The 17407-nt window shown below is 44.6% G+C and overlaps 2 protein-coding genes across 2 annotated transcripts; both read right to left on the bottom strand.

Moving 5' to 3' along the window:
• Window positions 1-125: 125 nt before the first annotated feature.
• On the bottom strand, window positions 126-4073 carry HOXA7 (homeobox A7). The gene is made up of 2 exons (XM_083405207.1): window positions 3466-4073; window positions 126-2100 (listed from the first exon to the last, which is right to left on the bottom strand). The coding sequence occupies exons 1-2, from the start codon at window positions 3842-3844 to the stop codon at window positions 1784-1786; spliced, it is 696 nt and encodes a 231-aa protein (XP_083261333.1). The 5' UTR covers window positions 3845-4073; the 3' UTR covers window positions 126-1783.
• A 6817-nt stretch (window positions 4074-10890) lies between these two features.
• On the bottom strand, window positions 10891-14516 carry HOXA9 (homeobox A9). The gene is made up of 2 exons (XM_083405181.1): window positions 13829-14516; window positions 10891-12437 (listed from the first exon to the last, which is right to left on the bottom strand). Exons 1-2 carry the CDS (start codon window positions 14379-14381, stop codon window positions 12199-12201), a joined length of 792 nt encoding a protein of 263 aa, XP_083261307.1. The 5' UTR covers window positions 14382-14516; the 3' UTR covers window positions 10891-12198.
• Window positions 14517-17407: the final 2891 nt, after the last annotated feature.

The raw sequence follows: 17407 nt of genomic DNA, 5'->3' as shown, positions 1-17407 counted from the left end.
TGCTTTGGGTTGTTTTGTATATACTCGGGACTTTCGCATTTGGATGCGGGCCCGCATGCGGGCCTAGATGTGTATATAAATGTTTATATAGATATGTAACTTTTAATAATAAAAAAGAGAGGATATTTTGTCAACAAGCATTTTTTATTTCTGTGTAACATAAAACACATCGAACGTGGGCGATACACGACAGCACCTCCGAAGAGTATTCACGCAGACGCACACACACACGCACTTCCCGCCCCCTTCAATTTTAACACGAGATACCTCAATGTTCACAGTGGAAAAACACATTGTAACGTACATTTTATGAATAAAGTTTAGCCAAAACTTTCAAGGCAGAATTTATTTATACAGAGTTGTCGACGTTGCTTCATGCTACAAAGTTTGCCTAACCAAGTACAGGTTTCTCAGCAGATGGCATGGTATATTTATCAATGAGGTCCAAGGAAATCAGAAATGGCTCAAGCCTCCCTCGATCCAATATACAATATTCTTTCATTGTTGTGAAAATTAACGTTGCTTCAGACTTAACACATTCTGGCAATAGGGAGAAGGGAATAAGGTGGCTGAGAATAGGTATATGTGGCCGGTGCTTAAATTCACATCTTTTTTTTTAATTTGTTGCTTTGTGTTTTTTTCAGTTGCAGCAAGCACAGAATGGTAGAAAACTCAAAAGGGAACACTAAACCGGCCATGAACAGAGCCGCACAAAAAGGACGCGATGAAACCGCTTTGTACAAAACCATTGCGATGGTTTAACCTCCATCAGATTCGGCCTAGCGAAGACTTGTGTGACGAAAGCTTACATTGCAGCATATTGTTTCCACTTAATAACAGCCTTAGAATAAATATATTATTATTATTATTTAAAAACTTTAAATTATACTCAACAATACCAGGCATCAAATCCTGTGGCGGACTTGGGAAGGCCTCCCATTTAAATTGTTTTCCCTTTTATACCTTATGCGCTACGCTTCAGGTCCTACGAGGAAGTCCGCTTTAAGTATTGTCATCTTTCCTTTTTGCATTAATAAAATGCAGCATAATTTTGAAGATAGGTAGGCGGAGCTAGATAATAGGTAGTTTGGAAAATAGGTAGTACAAATCACTGCAGCTCAGTGTAGTGGTTTAGTCATTGTTTTCTCCCGCATGGAATTCGGAATTCCCCACCCACCCCAAATCCTTCTTCAGGTTATTTTAAACAAAGAAACAACAACAACAAAATTCAGTAACTGGAAGTACATCGATCCTCAGCGTAAATTAGGTAGTTTGAGTGTGAGCCTAATGCACTCGTCCCTTAGCGATTGATTGGGACCAGTACAGTCAGGTAGTTTATTTGGAAGTTAAACTATATGGGGCTCCCCCAGCGTTTTTTCCCCTTTTTCTTTTTCTTATTATGTGCAAGTTACGGCACCCCCCTCCCCTCAGAGATACCAGGGCGGGGAGAAAAATCTATCGGTCTATTATGTAACAAAAAATAATAATACAACAGGTTTGGACATTCACAGCCAAACTGGTCCGGGTGTTCAAGTGATAATTTTACTCTTAGTTTACACAGAGCTGAGTCTCGGATGCTCTGGGAATGCGGAAGGGCCAGTCGAGGTGAACTCACCTCTCCCCCCATCCCTTATAATTGGAATTGGCGATTGCAAGGGTCTCCTTTTTAAATAGATTTTAATTATTATTTGAAGAGAGCGTTTACAATGTCACGTGCATACAGAAGACGAGCGCCGGGCTCCGGCGAGCGAGAGCCCGGGAGAGGGGGGGGGGAGTTGTCCGTTCATTCCGCTTCCTCTTCCTCTTCTTCCTCCTCCTCCTCTACTTTCTCCACAGAGGCAGTAGCTGATGTGCTGTCGTTGGCCGCCGGGGCGCCGCTGCCGCCGCCGCCGCCGCCTCCAGCTTCTTCTTTATGTTCCTTCTTCCATTTCATGCGCCGGTTTTGAAACCAAATCTTGATCTGCCGCTCGGTCAGGCACAGGGCGTGGGCGATCTCTATCCGCCGCCGCCGGGTCAGATAGCGGTTGAAATGGAATTCTTTCTCCAGCTCCAGAGTTTGGTAACGGGTATAGGTCTGACGCCCTCTCTTCCTATCAGGACCTGAAGAAAGGATTTGGGGAGGCCGGGAAAAAAACCACCGAAGTTAGAGGACCAGGAAATAGTTTTACAACACTGGCAAACAAATAAAAAACAAAACCCTCCTGTTTCCTATTCTCTCTCTCTCTCTCTCACACACACACACGAGTCCCACCCCCACCCCTATATATGTATGTATGTGTGTATATATATATATATCGGAAAGGGACAGCAGCATTTCAAGCCTGCTCATGCCTACTCAGAAGTAAGCTCCATTGAGTCCAGCAAGGCGCAACTTCCAGGCCAAGTGGGTAGAAGCTGACCGTCCAATTCTGAGACACGTCTACTCGGAAGCAAATCCCACTGACTTCCTGCACAGTATACTCAAAACTGAAGGCTTAGCTTTCCCTCAAGTGCCCCGGGCAAAGGCGACAAGCCGGGAGAGACTGGGTGGGTGGAGGAATTCGGGTTTTAACCCTGTAGTTTAAATAAATAAACCCAGGCGGGGGGAAAGAGGGCGATTGACTGAAAGCAAACTCTCTCCGGTTTTGCCCGCCACATTCCAGACTCTGGCGGAAGTCAAAGCGGTGTCTGGAACTCAGGGCTCGCTTTCGCTCCCAGTTAAAAGAGCAGGTCTTCCTGTCCTCCCGCAAAATTAACTGCAGGTTCGGGTTTGCTTCGCTCCAATAACCCCTTTCTTTATTGACATGCCTACCACTGACCGTCTATATTTCTTGCGGAGGGTGGGTCAGATAAATAATAGGGAATCAAACGTTTTCGCTCACTCCAAGAATAGAAAGCTCCATTTCCCCCCTCATATTCTCTCTCTCTCTCTCTCTCTCTCTCTCTCTCTCTGATACGTCCCCCACCCCATCCCAGTCCGCACCCCCGGCTCTTCTCTCACTCAGCATTACCCCCCCCCCTTCGCCAGTGCGGGCGAGGAGAAGCGAGGCTCTCCCCCTGCCAGTCTCCGGCCACCTTCGCCATCACCCTTCCCATATTTCCCTAGGGCCTCGACCAAAAATTCAACCCAACGCTCCCATTCCATATCGGGGGGGAAAGAGAAAGAGAGAGAGAGTTAAATAAATTTACGAGGCTAGAACCCATTAATTGGGCAATAAAAAGTTTTATGAGACTCATTTACATACAATGCCACGGGCTTTCTGCGCAATGGCGCCGCTTGCTCTAATTAAAAGCAGGCAGGCAGGCAGGGCAGGCGCGCGCGCGCTCCTCGCGTGGAAGTTGCCCCCGCACCCGCGTGGAAGTTGCCATTCGCCTGCTTGGCAGCGCTTTCAATCCAACGCCCCCCCCCCTCCGCCCGGCCTTCCCCGCCCGCATCTCGGTTTTGTCCCCCCCCCCCTCCTTCCTTCCTTCCTTCCTCCCCCATACCTGAAGATCTCATCCAGGGGTATATCCGGAAATTACTCTCCGCCTGGCTGTGCAGGTTGCTGTCGTCCGCTTTGTCACAGCTGGGTTTGGTTAAGTCATTGCAAAGGACGGGAATGTTCTGATCAAAAGAGGAGCAATGCAGGTTGTAGGCATCGGAGCCCAGGCTGTATCCGGAAGAGAACGGGCTTTGATATATGGTGCTGTTCACGTTGTACAAGGCAGGCATGGAGGAGGTGAACGCGCTAGCGCCTGGTCCATAGCCGCTTCTCTGCGAGTTGGTAGCAAAGGAGCAAGACGTGGGCTCCGCATTTTGGAAGAGAGAAGCAGCCCCCGTCGTATATTTGCTAAAAAGAGCGTTCACATAATACGAAGAACTCATAATTTTGACCGGTGATTTGTGGTCCGGTAGGCTTCCGTGTCGGTTTTACGAGGTAGCGTGATATATGATAACATTACACCCCCAGATTTACACCAAACCCCATTTTCTTTTGGACTGAGCTGCCTCCACCACGTGACCAGTCATATGACCCCATCCTCCAATCTCCTCCTGCATCACAGGTGGTATAGATCAGGGTGGCTCACAAGGTCCTATGATGGAAGGGGAAGAGGATCGAGCCGACGCCTGGCCGATTCGAAGGCGAGGGGGAGACTTGGCCGCTCGGGCAGCTCCAACGGGGCCCGGGTTCCCGGAGCGACTCCGGATAAAGCCGAGGGAGCGCCGAGATCAGCCCCGAGGCATAGGGAAGCCAGAATAAGAAACGTCAACCCAATGTTTTGAAATACACATTTTCCTCTTTGCATCTTTATCCTCTCTACCCCCTTTCTCCTCGTCTTTTTTTGTCTTTTAAGGGGAGGAAAAAGCGTTTCTGTTTTGCTCCTGCATATACCCCACTCCTCAGTCATATTTCCTGCAGAGCTGGAAATAAACCACAAACACAACTCTGAGTTTCCATGTATGTTTCCTGTTTGTTTTTCTTGTTTCTTATCTCTCTCCGCCTTTCAGCTCTTCCATATTCCGAAAGGGGAGGGGTAGAGCTGCGGGAGGGAAAGTACATTAAAAAAAAAAAAAATACAAAGGCAAGGTGCCCATAAAAATACCCCCATAGTAAAAACAACCACAACCATTATGCAGGATGTGTTATCTGCGTCTGTCTATCTCAAGTGTGTGTGTGTGTGTCTGAATGAACTCATTTGGCAAATCCTTCTGTATCCTGCTCACATTTATTTTTCCTCAGGAAAGGAAAGAGTGAAATATTTATATGAGAGGCTTCCCAATTTGCTCGCAGATTTATTAAGATATTGACAGACATATTCGGCTAATCGCTGCTGGCGAGATGAGTGAAGGGTTGCTAAATACGTGTTCTATCATCTCTCTCTCCCTCTTTTGCCAAATTCTCTTCCTCAGCAACAAAACACAAATAAAGAAAAAGCACAGTATATCTAAGGGAGGACGGGTGGGTATCTTTCCTAAAAAGAAAGGGGAGGAGAAGAGGAAGAAGAAGAAGAAGAAGAAGAAGAAGAAGAAGAAGAAGAAGAAGAAGAAAGATGAAGGCATGTGTCTACTTTTGCCTGTTCCTCTTACTCCAGGAAGGTTTATATCCAGGAGAGAGTTTTGTTTTGTTTTGTTTTGTTTTTCGGTGATAATGCAGCCGGTCTGCCTTTGCTAGTGCGGATTTCTTCTATCCATTAGCATGCATATTTCAGCCACCCCCCCCCCAAAAAAATGATACAGTGGGAAATAAAATAAAAACAAACGGACTTTCAGCACCTCTTATTTTTTAAAAAAATCGAAGAGACTTGGGATGCGGACTCAGGTTTCTTTGTTTCATCCTGGCTTCTTCTTTTACCTCCCCCGCCCCCGGGGTAAATAAATACCTACCTCTGGTTTTGTGTGGTGGTGTTGGTGGTGTCGAGAGCGGTGGCATAAGTGTGTATGTGTGTGTGTGTGTCCCAGATCTCGGATAAGGCAGCTCCTTAATTTCTAAACACTCGGCCCCCACCAAGCAATAAGAGGACACGCCATTGAGGATGTTGCGCCCTACCCTTCCTTTAAAACGGATCGTAAAACTAGTTTCCTTCCCTCAGACGGGGGAGTTTTGGTAAAGACAGCTTTTACTGCCCTGCTATATTGCACATCATAAACTGGAAGGAGGACAATGAGATTGCCCCGGAAATTCTCCCTTTAGATTATAGAGTTTGGTATCCTGTGTGTACAAAGAGGTTCTCACCAGTTTAAAATTATGCCTGGCCCATATTTCGCAGGGACACATTTTGGCAACCCAGGGGAGGGAAGGGGGGGGGGAGGGCTCAGCTAAGGGGCCTGAGGAGGCCCGGGTGCAACAGGGGCTGGAGAGAGGTGTTGGTGTACAGTTTTGGAAAGGAAGGACATTATTATCATGAACTCGTCTTCACAATCAGTGATATGGACTGGAGCCGGTCCTGGGCGCGGAAACCGCCCTTCGAGGTTTGCTTTGCTATTCCTGGGAGAGAACAGTCTGGTTGCATCGACAGACGTCTTTGGTTTTCATCCCGCCAAGATCGGTCAACGCACCAAGATGGCTGTCAAACCCAAAGGAAGAAAATGTGTGTGTTGGGGGGGGGGGGAGAGGCGTGTGGTGCAAGATTGCGGGGCTACAATAATAATAACACCCCCTCAAAAAAAAATAAAACACCTTGAAATTTTAAGAAAGAAAGAAAAGCCTCCTGAGAAAAATTAAAAAGGGCTAAGAAGTTAGAAGGGAAGGCGAAAGAAGACCTGCCAAAGACGACGAGCCAGATCAAAGAAGCGGAATTAGACGGCATTCTGCCAATAAATTGCTCCTCTGGTGACAACGCAGCCAAGATGCCAGAAGAAAGCAGCAGCAAACAGAACCGGCAGTCTAGACTTGGGTATTGATAAGAGCAAGACAGAATTTTATCGATGAGTCTTTAAAGGACACCGTTAAGTGCAACTAGCTCTGAGGCCGAGGTCTGAGAGGATCAAACCGCACACTGCTTTCTTAGACGTGCGTGTGTCTCAGTTCTGCTGGGATTATATAAATATATTTTAAAATCGCGTTTGCCTAAAGTCACTTTTTGGAAGCGCTACTTAAATTGGGAAGGCCATCACACACACACACACACACACCGTTGTCCACGGCCTCCCCTCCAGGAAATAGGGCGTTTTATAATAAAGTCTCAGGACTAACCCTCGCTAAACGGAATGTCCCTTCGCAATGAGCTCCGAATCAACTCCAAAGTACAGACTTCCAGTACAAATAGCAAAAAAGAGGGGGGAAATGATTATTCACTTCTAAGACACGTTTCCGGGATACATTACCGGTACATGAATGCGGAAATTTAATGGTGTCCAGTTTTAGAAGATGCCTCTATCCTCCATCCCACTTAAAAATTAAAAATAAAAGATACGGTGGAATGGATACTGCTTAATTATTTAAAGTTTTCCCTAGGTCACTCATTCCATCCAAAGCGCCCTCTCCGCCCCCTTTAAAAAATTGTAACCTAGAAACTGCTGCTTTCTAGGTTTCTCTAAACAAACCTCGTTTAAAAACAACCTCCACCCACAGAATAAAAAGTTAAAAATAAAGAGGATGATTTAAAAACACACACACCAACTGGTCATTCTGCAGGGTGGTTTATTTTGGAATCAAGCAAACAAATTTTTTGTGTGCAATTTGGACTTGGGGTATTATTCCGCTGTTTTAGCTGCCTTCTTTATTCCCTCCATTGATCACCCATTGTCCAAATTACTTACAACAAATGTATATATTCGTGTTTGCATTTTACTGTAGCTGAAGTCATTGAGGACAAGCTACATTAAAAGTACACACGAGACAATAAGAATTAACATTAAAAGCTGCCATGACCAGTCCTTCGTTCATATAAACGACATTTTCTACTGGGGATTTGTATTAAGTACAGTATATGTAAGTTCCATCCTAAATAAATGCACAATAAATTTCCAGTCTTTTTCAGGAATCAGGTTGTTCGTTTTATCCTCCTAGATTCCTATAAAGGAATTACAATGAAATATGTTTGATAATCACATTTAGTGGGTCATTTGACGGCTAAACGTTCTTTTTCTTTTTTTTGGCATGGAAAAAAGACGCAAATTTAAAGCATTTTCCCAATAATGTTATTTGTCTTTCTTGGCTCTTAATTTCGGTACAGTAGGCACACACTTGTGGTTTGATTGTCTTATTTATTCACAAACATCGAGTCCATTCATCTATCTTCGGTATGTATGTTTGTGTATATGGCTCATATACTAATCGATGGAGCCGTAGAATTCAGAAGTGAAGGAGAGGTGTGTATACAATATATACAATATATACAATGCACACACACACACACACACACACACATATGAAAGAGTAAATAAAATGCCGTAAGAGTTCCAGCCTAGATTCGTACAGGCATCTTAGTCCTGCGGTGTATTAGAACTGTTATCATCTGCACTGCGTAATTAAACCGGGTCCCACAGAGATGAAATTGCTTAAGGAAGCGAGCGGGAGCCTTTAACTGCCTCAAAGACATCTGGTGAAGAAATTCAGTGGCCGGTAAATAATTTTCAAATTAAATTTTGTTGCCGAGCCACCAACTTAGAGCCCGGCGAAAAGAACGTGGTTTCCGAAGGATTCTGGCCCAGAGCAGAATGGATCCAAAGGCAGGGATCACTGGCTGAATAAGAGATTAAGATGGAGCCATCCACGTTCAGCAATTCAAAAGCTCTCCCACTGCATTGTGAAAACTGTTTACTCCTAATAAATACCTTTTTTAAAAATTGATCGGAGCATTTAAAAAAATAAAAAAATTAAAAACCCACGTCTAACTGTGTGTTGTTGTTGTTGTTTTAAAATACACACTGAGCATGTTTCTTTAACAACTCTGCCGCGATTCAATCGCCAGCATCCGCATTCCAAGCCCTTTGAGATTCCCGGCTATAAAAATTGCTTATGCGGCCTCAATATAGCGTAGTGCAGTCCTATACAGGTCTACTCTGAGGTAAGAAGCCTTGCTGCATTCATTGGGGCAGATTCCCAGGTAAATTGCCTAAGCCATGAACGGGTTAATGCAAACGATTATATTGTGTGAGAATATCTGCTTTGACTTTGTGCATTATATATCCCTTACATTATATATCCGTTATGCATTTTCATTAGTCGATTACAATATACACGGGATGTTTCACCCAAATGCATCTGTATAAGCTTAAACTGTTTACATATATTCTCACTGTACATGTGCTTGATACGTGCACTCAGGCGCACGACATATTATTTGCTCTTACTGCGGTCAAATTAGCAGTATTCTTGAAGCATGCTTCAAGCTGTGAGGGGAAAATATCAATCTGTACAGAACTGGCATGATAATACTAATACTAATACTAATAGTTACCGACGGAGAACTTTACCATTGCAGTTATTGACTTTTAAGAGTATTAAATATGGAAACACGAAATACTGAAGCATTAAGGTATTCCTTTTAGTAGTGGGGACATATATAATATCGCCTTTTCTTAATATCAAATCAGGAGTTTCAAAACCGCATATGCTGCTCCTAGGAAGTCGACATTTTAGAATTTTTTCCATTGGCTTCATGGCGGAAATCGCCCTTGTTTTCGTGGAACAACACTGCCATCTGCTGTTCCGTCCTGGTAACCGCAAGCAATAAAATAGGTGCAGGAATCTGACGAACGTGTAAACATAGCTGATATCTCCCCCTGCAAACGCTTCAGTAATCTACTTTGCCATGCAGTAGCAATTATAGAAAAGGTTCCAGCGGTATATTCATTAAAGATAAACGTTCACCTTACAGCCTACATTTCAGAGGGGAAAGGGCTAATAAAAACGAGCTATTTCCGCAGAGCCGCTTTATCTAAAACAGCCAGACAAAACAAATGAAAGGGCTTTTGTAGAAAATCTTAATTGTGGCTGGACAGTTGTAAACTCATTAAGGGCCGAATTCCAGACAGTTTGCAGACCTGCCATTTATTACGCACTTCCAATGAGGATTCTTTGAAGTCCCCACTGTCTGCAACAACAGAGGGCGTCGCAACATCCCAAAGCACTGGGACAGGCATTAATTAGAACCCCCCCCCCGCCCTTGTTTTTGCAGACGAGAACTGTTTCGCTTTGTGTTAACTTAATGCAATTTACCAGAGATTTCTTTATTTTTAAAAACTAAAATTTAAAAAGGCCGACAAAACTCCAAGTGATTTCCCCCGCCTCTCTGAACCTTCGAACGTTTTCAAAGCATGAGATACTGAAACTTCTTGCCTTCAACCCTGCAGCATTTTACACCCCATAAACGGTTACAGCCGTCATTTTCTTTTATGGCACACTATGGCTCTGAATTTTCTTAACAGCTTCTTCAGCTAAGACTTGTTAGCTGGAAGTGTGCGGGCTTGTTTGTGCCTTTAAAATAAACTCTTCTGCAATGAGCTACAGAGGACTCCCTGTTTGGTCTTGTGCACAACTCTGCTCTAACTGGTATTTTTTTATGGGGGAGGATAATAATTTCTGAGCGGAGAGCCGAGCCTGCCCGAGGCACGACTAAACTCCCAACGCGTCAGAATTCCTTTTATTGTTCATCCGTTTCGACTGCCCACCCCCACCCCATCGCCTGCATGTATTCGTTAAAGTGTTGGTTAATCTCCATCACCAACACCCCTTTGCAAACCAGCCCGATTTTCTAACCTGAACTTTATAAACAACGACCAAAAAACCTTTCTAGCGTCCATTGTTGCCCGATAAGCCTCCATCTTTGGCCGCATCAAATGCGGTGTGTTTATTTCGCGGGCGAGGCTGCACCGAAGACACAGAAAGCAGCTGGAATGGGTTTTACTTTGGGAATGCTTTCTCTATGAAGAGACATGGATGAAATTTCATACTCTGTGGATTATTTGCTTCTGGAAGCCAAGCTGATTTTTTTAAAAATGAGAGTTGAAAGAGTGGCGGGTACTAACTAGATTATTCCTGCAAAAGGTCACTGGAATTTTGTCCTGCTGCTTTGGTTTATGTTTATCAATTCTATTATTATTATTATTATTATTATTATTATTATTATTATTATTATTATTATTATTGTTATTATTTGACAGCATCTTAACTAATTAAAGGCACCCACACTAATTACTATCCTTAGTTTCCAGTTCAAGGTTCTATGCAATCATTGGATAGCCTGGGTGAAACATGCCCGGCCCAGTTACTCCACTGTCTTCTTCTCCCAGGTTCCACTCGCGTTTTCGTTTGGGAGAAGGATTTGCCATGTGAACCATAACTGCTTGGAAGTTAAGTTCCATCAACATGAGTGGGTCTTCCTTTTGAGTAACCGTGTTAAAGGACCAGTGTTAGGATTTTGCTTGCTCTCCAAGGGTAAAGATGGGCAGGTTTTGCCTTCTTAATAATCTTAAAAACAGCACAATTTTTTTTTTAAAAGAATCAATATATATTTTATTTAGCAAAAAGTTAAATATCATTCTGGACACAACTATTTGGTCAGTAGGCCATGAGGTAACTATTGCAAAATATACAGTGTAGCTTCTGCATAAAGATAACGTCCAGGACTTTTTATTTTTTATGTTAATAATCGATACAAATCTACAATAACCAAAAGGTAGGTTTTTTTTAGAGTGTATAATTTATTATCAATAAAATTAAACTTCATTACAATAAGAATCAATTAAATTCGATTAAACTCAAAACGTAAACCATAGGTAGTTACCTTCTTTTTCACATATAGGTATAGCTCCGTTATCTGAAAATTGCTCACGGGTGCAAAAACAAGATTCAAGCTAGCCTGATTATTAAGGGTTTCTTTCTTTAATATATAGATTATGATATATACAACTGACGAAGACTGTACTATATATATAGATAGATAGATAGGTCGATCAAGTGTGCATACGAAAATGACTTGCTTCAAAAGAACGGGGGGGTCCACAAGTCCTTGGCTATCCCAGATCATGCCCCCACTTTTGTGTTTAAAAGCTGGGATAGAAAGAGAGCGAACGAATTGGTTTCCCCCCGGTACAATCCAAGGTTCACTGTCTAATAATGATACAGAAAAAAAGGACTCCTTACACTACCGAGCTATACTCTATGCAACCTTTATAATAAACAACCTGAGTTCAAATTGAATCCTAGCTTACACAATCACATCTGGTACAGCACCCAAGCACAAAAAATTGAGTCACAAATATAATTACCACAATAAAACACAGTGTTCAAGTATTAGAGCAGACCTCTCTCTGCCGCGCAAAGAGCAAATAAAATTAACTACGTCGACTAACCTATACAGTCTGTAAAGAATTGTGCATTAAAAAGGTAGTTTCTTTCTTTCTTTCTTTTCTTTCTTTCTTTCGTGAAGGACAGGTAGATTTAGACAAGCCAACAGATCAGCCTTCCGAGTTTAATGCCCCCCTTTCCTTCCCTATGATTAGAAAATGATAAATCTGGGTACCTCCATAATAGCACCGGGGCACAGCCATATCTCCCTGCACGCTGGCGAGATACATTCAAGAGCTGAATTGGCCAAGGACAAAACAACAGCAACAACCCCAGGGGGGTGGGAAACCCCAAATAATATTAATAATAATAATAACAACAACACATGAGGCCTGGACACAGTCTCGGGGTATGCTGGGAACAGAAGAGGGGAGGATTGTGTTGCGTTGCGCTGGAAGGGGAGATTTTTGCTGTTTGAAACGTGATTAAACCTGGAAGCCGAGCATCATTCATCCTTCGCTCGGTCTTTGTTGATTTTCTTCATTTTCATCCTCCGGTTCTGAAACCAGATTTTCACTTGTCTCTCGGTTAAATTCAGGAGCCGGGCCACTTCGTACCGTCGGTCCCTGGTGAGATACATGTTGAACAAAAACTCCTTCTCCAGCTCCAGCGTCTGGTGTTTGGTGTAAGGGCACCGTTTTTTCCGAGTGGATCTCGCGTGCAACCAATTCGCGGCCGGGTTGTCTGCAAGGAAAACGACGCCAAAGAGGGTTAAGTTGGCGAAGGACAGAACCCCGCACCAACAACCCCCCCGCACTGCTATTATGACTGCATCTCCACCCCATAGGCACACAAACAGCACCTCCTCCCACCCCCACCCCCAAGCCACCACCTTCCTTTTGAAGAGCATGGATGCCCTGATATTGGTGGTTTACGACATTCCTTTCCTTTGGACAGACATACAGGATGGGGTCAGACACAATGGACTCCAAACTGAGACACATGGAAAAGGTCACGTAGAATTACGCGTAGTAAAAAAAGAAAAAGAGAAAGGGAGGGGGGAAACCCCACTGGCCACCGCCTCACTTCTTCATAGTGTTTATATAGGGTGTAATTTCAAAGCCTGCCTTTGCTGCTTTACCCTCCTCTCAGCCAAGCCCCCTCATTTCTCTCTCTCCTCTCCCCCTCCGGAAAAAAATATATAGGACCGCTGCACAACCCCTGAGAATAAGTGTCATACGGAAAATGTTTCACTTTCCAGTTCTGACCTTCTCTTATATAACCGCTGGGCGCTTTCAAGGAGATAAGGGAACACACCCACCCGGCCCTGTCTTCAAGCTAAGCCTGGCTTGCTTTAGGTGGGAAAACACCCACTCACACATTTGCATTTGGCATTATTTGCCGTGCCTGCACTATTGATCCGCTAGCTCAGTTCTAAAGGCAAGCGAAGGTGTTAGCAACAAGCAAAGGAGTGGAATAAATAGTCGCCAAAGAGAGGGCTAAAATGAAGTTAGGAAAAACACACACACACACAAGAACAGTTGTTGTTGTTCTTGGCTTTCCTAGCTCAGCTCGTCGTCACAAAGGGATCAGATTCACATCCAATGTTTTGTTTTTCCTCGCCTCTCCCAAGTAACTTGGGTTGTGCGCGACCACCACCCTCTCACGCCGCCCCCCCCCCTACACCGCCCGGCTCTCTCCTCCCATCCCCCCAATGTGGCTTTGTAGCTGAAGCGTGCGCCCAGGAAAACACGCTGGTGACGCGCCCCTGCACACTGTTGCGACAGGGAGGTCATGCTGGACTTTGCTGGCACCTTGACGCTGAGAAACACACACAGACCTAGCTGGCTGCATAGACCGTGAGCCTACAAAGACTGGCACCAAATATGTACATACACGCGTATATGCAGGCGCAACCATATTCCCGTTTTACGCACACAATTCTACACACACAGAGATAGAGAGAAGCTCAGTGGTGCCGCTGGACGTTCTTCTGTGACCACAGAAGCCCCCACCCAGTCACCCACCCAGCAGCCATTGCCGCATAGCTCACGGTAGACGGTGGCTCTCGACACCCAGCCCCCTACCCACCCGCCCACCCTCCTCCCGCCCAAGCCCAGGCGGATGGCACTTACTTGGGTCGATCTGGGGCTTGTCTCCGTTCGCCTCGCTCTCGCCATTGTTTTCCGAGAACGCGCCGTCGTTGCCTTGCTTATCCCTATCAGCTGGAGGAGAACCACAAGCATAGTCAGTCAGAGAGAGCGCGTGCGTGTCAAAGGTGGTACAGTCACCCCTCCTGGCCGTGAGCGGTTCAGGTTTAATGCCGTAATGCCTGCTGGCCGGCAAGCCCGGGAAAGACAAGGAGCCCGGCATGGGCTCCAGCCACGAGCGCATGTACCTGCCGTCGGGCGCTGCCATTGGTGCCTGGTGATGCACGTACGGGTGGTACACGGTGGGCACATTGTTAGCGCTCGGCGGGTGCACGGCGTTCCAGGAAGTGCTGAAGACGGAGGTTTTCGACTGAAAGCTGCACGGGGTGAACTCGGGGTGGTCTCCAAGGGTCGCCTGCCTGGCCGGCTGACCTAGGGAAGCCGAGCCATAGCGGGACTGCACCAGCTCCTCGCTGTCGTGGATGAGGAAAGAGTCCACGTAGTAGTTGCTGAGCGTCCCCGAAGAAGACATAGCCATCCAAGCCAAGCCCCGGCCCCAGCCCCAGTGCAAAAAAAGGAGAGGCAAGACCTGGCGAAATTATGAAACTGCAGATTTCATGTAACAACTTGGTCCTCACGAAGAAGTACAGTCACCTAATAAGTTGAAGGCTGCCTGTCAGCCCATTGGCTGCCTCGCGTCACATGGCCGGGCAGCAGAACAATAAAGTATAAATCAGTCCGCAGGCTATTAATGGGTCAGTGTTTTCCCGTCATCATTTTTATAGCAAAGCCATATGTTTTTATGCAAAGGGATAGACGACTTGTACGGCAATATTTGTTTTAATTGTGGCTGATCGAGATTAAAAGATCAGAATTTTGGGTATGGCCACCTTTCTAAAGCGGACTATTTTATATCATAATTAATCATCCCATCAATGGTCCGTGTTCCTTGCAAAAAAAAAAGAAAAAAAGCCAAGTCTCTCTCTCATACACATACACACACACACATACTCAGTCACTCACGCACACACACACACAAAGACAGGCTACCCTCCTTGTGATCGGAGACCTTCACATAAAATTATACAATAATTGAAGCAATAAAAAAGCAAAATAACATTGGCGGCATACTGTATTTAAATATATATTTATTATATTTCATAAGGAGTTATTGTTTCGGGAGCCACGGGGTTGTTATTAAGTCAGTAACTACGAGCATATTCATTTGCATCGCTGTGTTTCACAGCAGTAAAAATTTACGAGTGCCTGGAAAGGTTAAATTATACTATTGTGTTTAGTTTGGGAACTCACTGTAAATAATACTGTGCCGTTGAGTTCAGAGCTAACGGGGGCTGGCAGGGAAAAGTCAAATCCAACACGATTCCCCTTTCCAAAAGGGAATCTGCCCACCGCCGAACAGAGCAGGAGGATAACTGGGGCTGGGGGCGAGAGATCTCAAATCGATATCGAAATTTGCATCTTTCTCCGCACCTCCGATCTAAGAGTCCTCGGACCCACAGCCAGGAATCCCTCACTGTGGAATCGGACCCACAACTAGGAATCCCAAACACCCACCTCCTGGCTCCTCAGTAATCTCTTTCTCTTCTCTCTCCCTCCCCTCACCCCCTGCGCAGCCCCCGAAATAATTCCAGCAGCAGAATAAGGCAAGGAACCGCAGACACATTTAAATTCTGCCACAAATACTAGCTTAACCTGCAGGTGTGGGAGACAATTGCCCTTCTTGCTGTTTTTCTTTTAAATAATATTGTGACATTTTATCAAGAAGTTGTTTGATGCCCTGTTCTTTGATGCAGGTTTGACAACTAGATAATCTTTATATTTTATATTTTATTTTATTTTGGTAAAAGGAAGAGACCAAGTCAAGAGGAGGAATGCAGAAGAGAACTTTTATGCGGGAGAAAAACTGAGCGGACACATCCCCCTCGATCAAGTTGACTGCGGCGGGATCCACGGCCACTGGGCATTTTATCCCTTCTGTCTCTCTCTCTCTCTGAAGTGTAACTACACATTCTGTCAAGAACCGGATAAAGCACAGCTATGTTGGAGACTGTGAGTGTGTGAGACTGTGTGTCTGTCTGTGGGTGGGGAAGGAATACACACACACACTACACACTACACACACACACACACACACACACACTATACACACACTCTCACACTCACACACTCACACACTCTTCATGACGATTAATTCCTAAGCATGCATGAAAGCAAAATAGGAGCAGAAATCCTGTCTGTCGCCTGCCTTTAAAGGGGCACCCTCTTTCGCCCTTGCATTTTTATGCAGTATCCCCGCTGGCGGATCGCATTCCCGAGCCGTCGGATTTGAGGTGCAAATAGTTATTTACTCTCTGGCACGTTCTTATATGGCTTCTGTAAGCGGCGGAGGGTTACCGCCGTCTAGGAAAAACAAGGAGAAGGTGATACGGTCTCAGATCAAGTCCAGTGTTGTGGATTAAAGTTATGACTAAATGGTGGATTGTCGGTGACATTTGCATTCATTGTTTTTCTCCGGAGGATTCATAAACGTCTCTCCCCCCCCCCCCTATTTATTTCTCTTTCTTTCTTTTTTTCTTTCTTTCTTTGGAAAGAAATGCTGTGTTCTGCTACTGGGAGGAGGGGGAAGAGAATAAGGATCTCTGTATTTTATTTTTATTTTTTATTTTTTTTAACTCTTCGCCAGGCTAGAGACGGGGCAAATAGCAAGGAAACCGCGTGCTAATGAAATTCGTCTGTGAATATTGTGAGCGCAAAAAGTATGGTTCTCATTAGCTTTACATCACGTCAGCGTTCTTTTCCCCTTTCATACTTCTCCAATAGCTGAGTCTTGAGAAAAACTTAAATTAGCAGTCAGTTCTCTTTTTTTGACATAAGGTCCCGAGATTACAAGAAACAATTAATATTTCACAGATCCTCAGCAGAAACAATTTCGCAGGGGCGTTGCTGGAAATCTCTTCCCATGCCTCAACAAAGCCATTTCTTTTTTAAAAAAATAAATGTAGACAAATGTCTTCCTATGTAATTACAGCTAAAGTATGTGATCGCCTTAGTGCGATATCCTCAACAGGAGAGAGGAGGAAAATATTATTATTAGCCGGTTTCTCTCCTGGAAAGACGGAAGTCTTACGTCATTTTTGTTTAAAATCGAGAGTCAGCTGTTGTGAAATATGCTGGCGGAACTTCCTTCCTCCTCGAAGGAGAAAAATAATCTTAACAGCAGGATTCCTAAATCTTTTTATGACTTTTTGGGGTTTCGGAGGCGGTAGTGACTTTTCATTCCGGATTAAGCCTTTGAGAGTGGGAAACAACGGGAATGATCCAGCTGCAATCCCCGGCACGTACTACAGAGTAAGTCCTTTTAAAGCTCAGTGGGACTTACTTCTGGGTAAAATTGCAGTCTAAGGCTGCAGTCTCTTTACCCAGTTACCTAGAAGCGCCATGGAACTCAGTGGGGCTTACTTTTGAGTAGACATGTAGAAATTTGAAATGTAAGGCTGGCGTTACAATAAAGGAATAAACATTTCAGAGCTCCCTTAAAAAAGC

This window comes from Podarcis tiliguerta (genome assembly GCF_965153285.1).
Source record: "Podarcis tiliguerta genome assembly, chromosome: 12".
In the NCBI taxonomy this organism is placed as follows: domain Eukaryota; kingdom Metazoa; phylum Chordata; class Lepidosauria; order Squamata; family Lacertidae; genus Podarcis; species Podarcis tiliguerta.
The sequence above is the reverse complement of the archived record's forward strand: the minus strand, read 5'-3'. Positions and strand labels throughout refer to the sequence as shown.

Coding starts and splice junctions, on each gene's coding strand:
- HOXA7 (XM_083405207.1), bottom strand. CDS start 3,844: ATGAGTTCTTCGTATTATGTGAACGCTCTTTTTAGCAAATATACGACG. Junction 2,101..3,465: donor CCCCTGGATGAGATCTTCAG/GTATGGGGGAGG, acceptor TCCTTTCTTCAG/GTCCTGATAGGAAGAGAGGG.
- HOXA9 (XM_083405181.1), bottom strand. CDS start 14,381: ATGGCTATGTCTTCTTCGGGGACGCTCAGCAACTACTACGTGGACTCT. Junction 12,438..13,828: donor CAAGCCCCAGATCGACCCAA/GTAAGTGCCATC, acceptor TTTTCCTTGCAG/ACAACCCGGCCGCGAATTGG.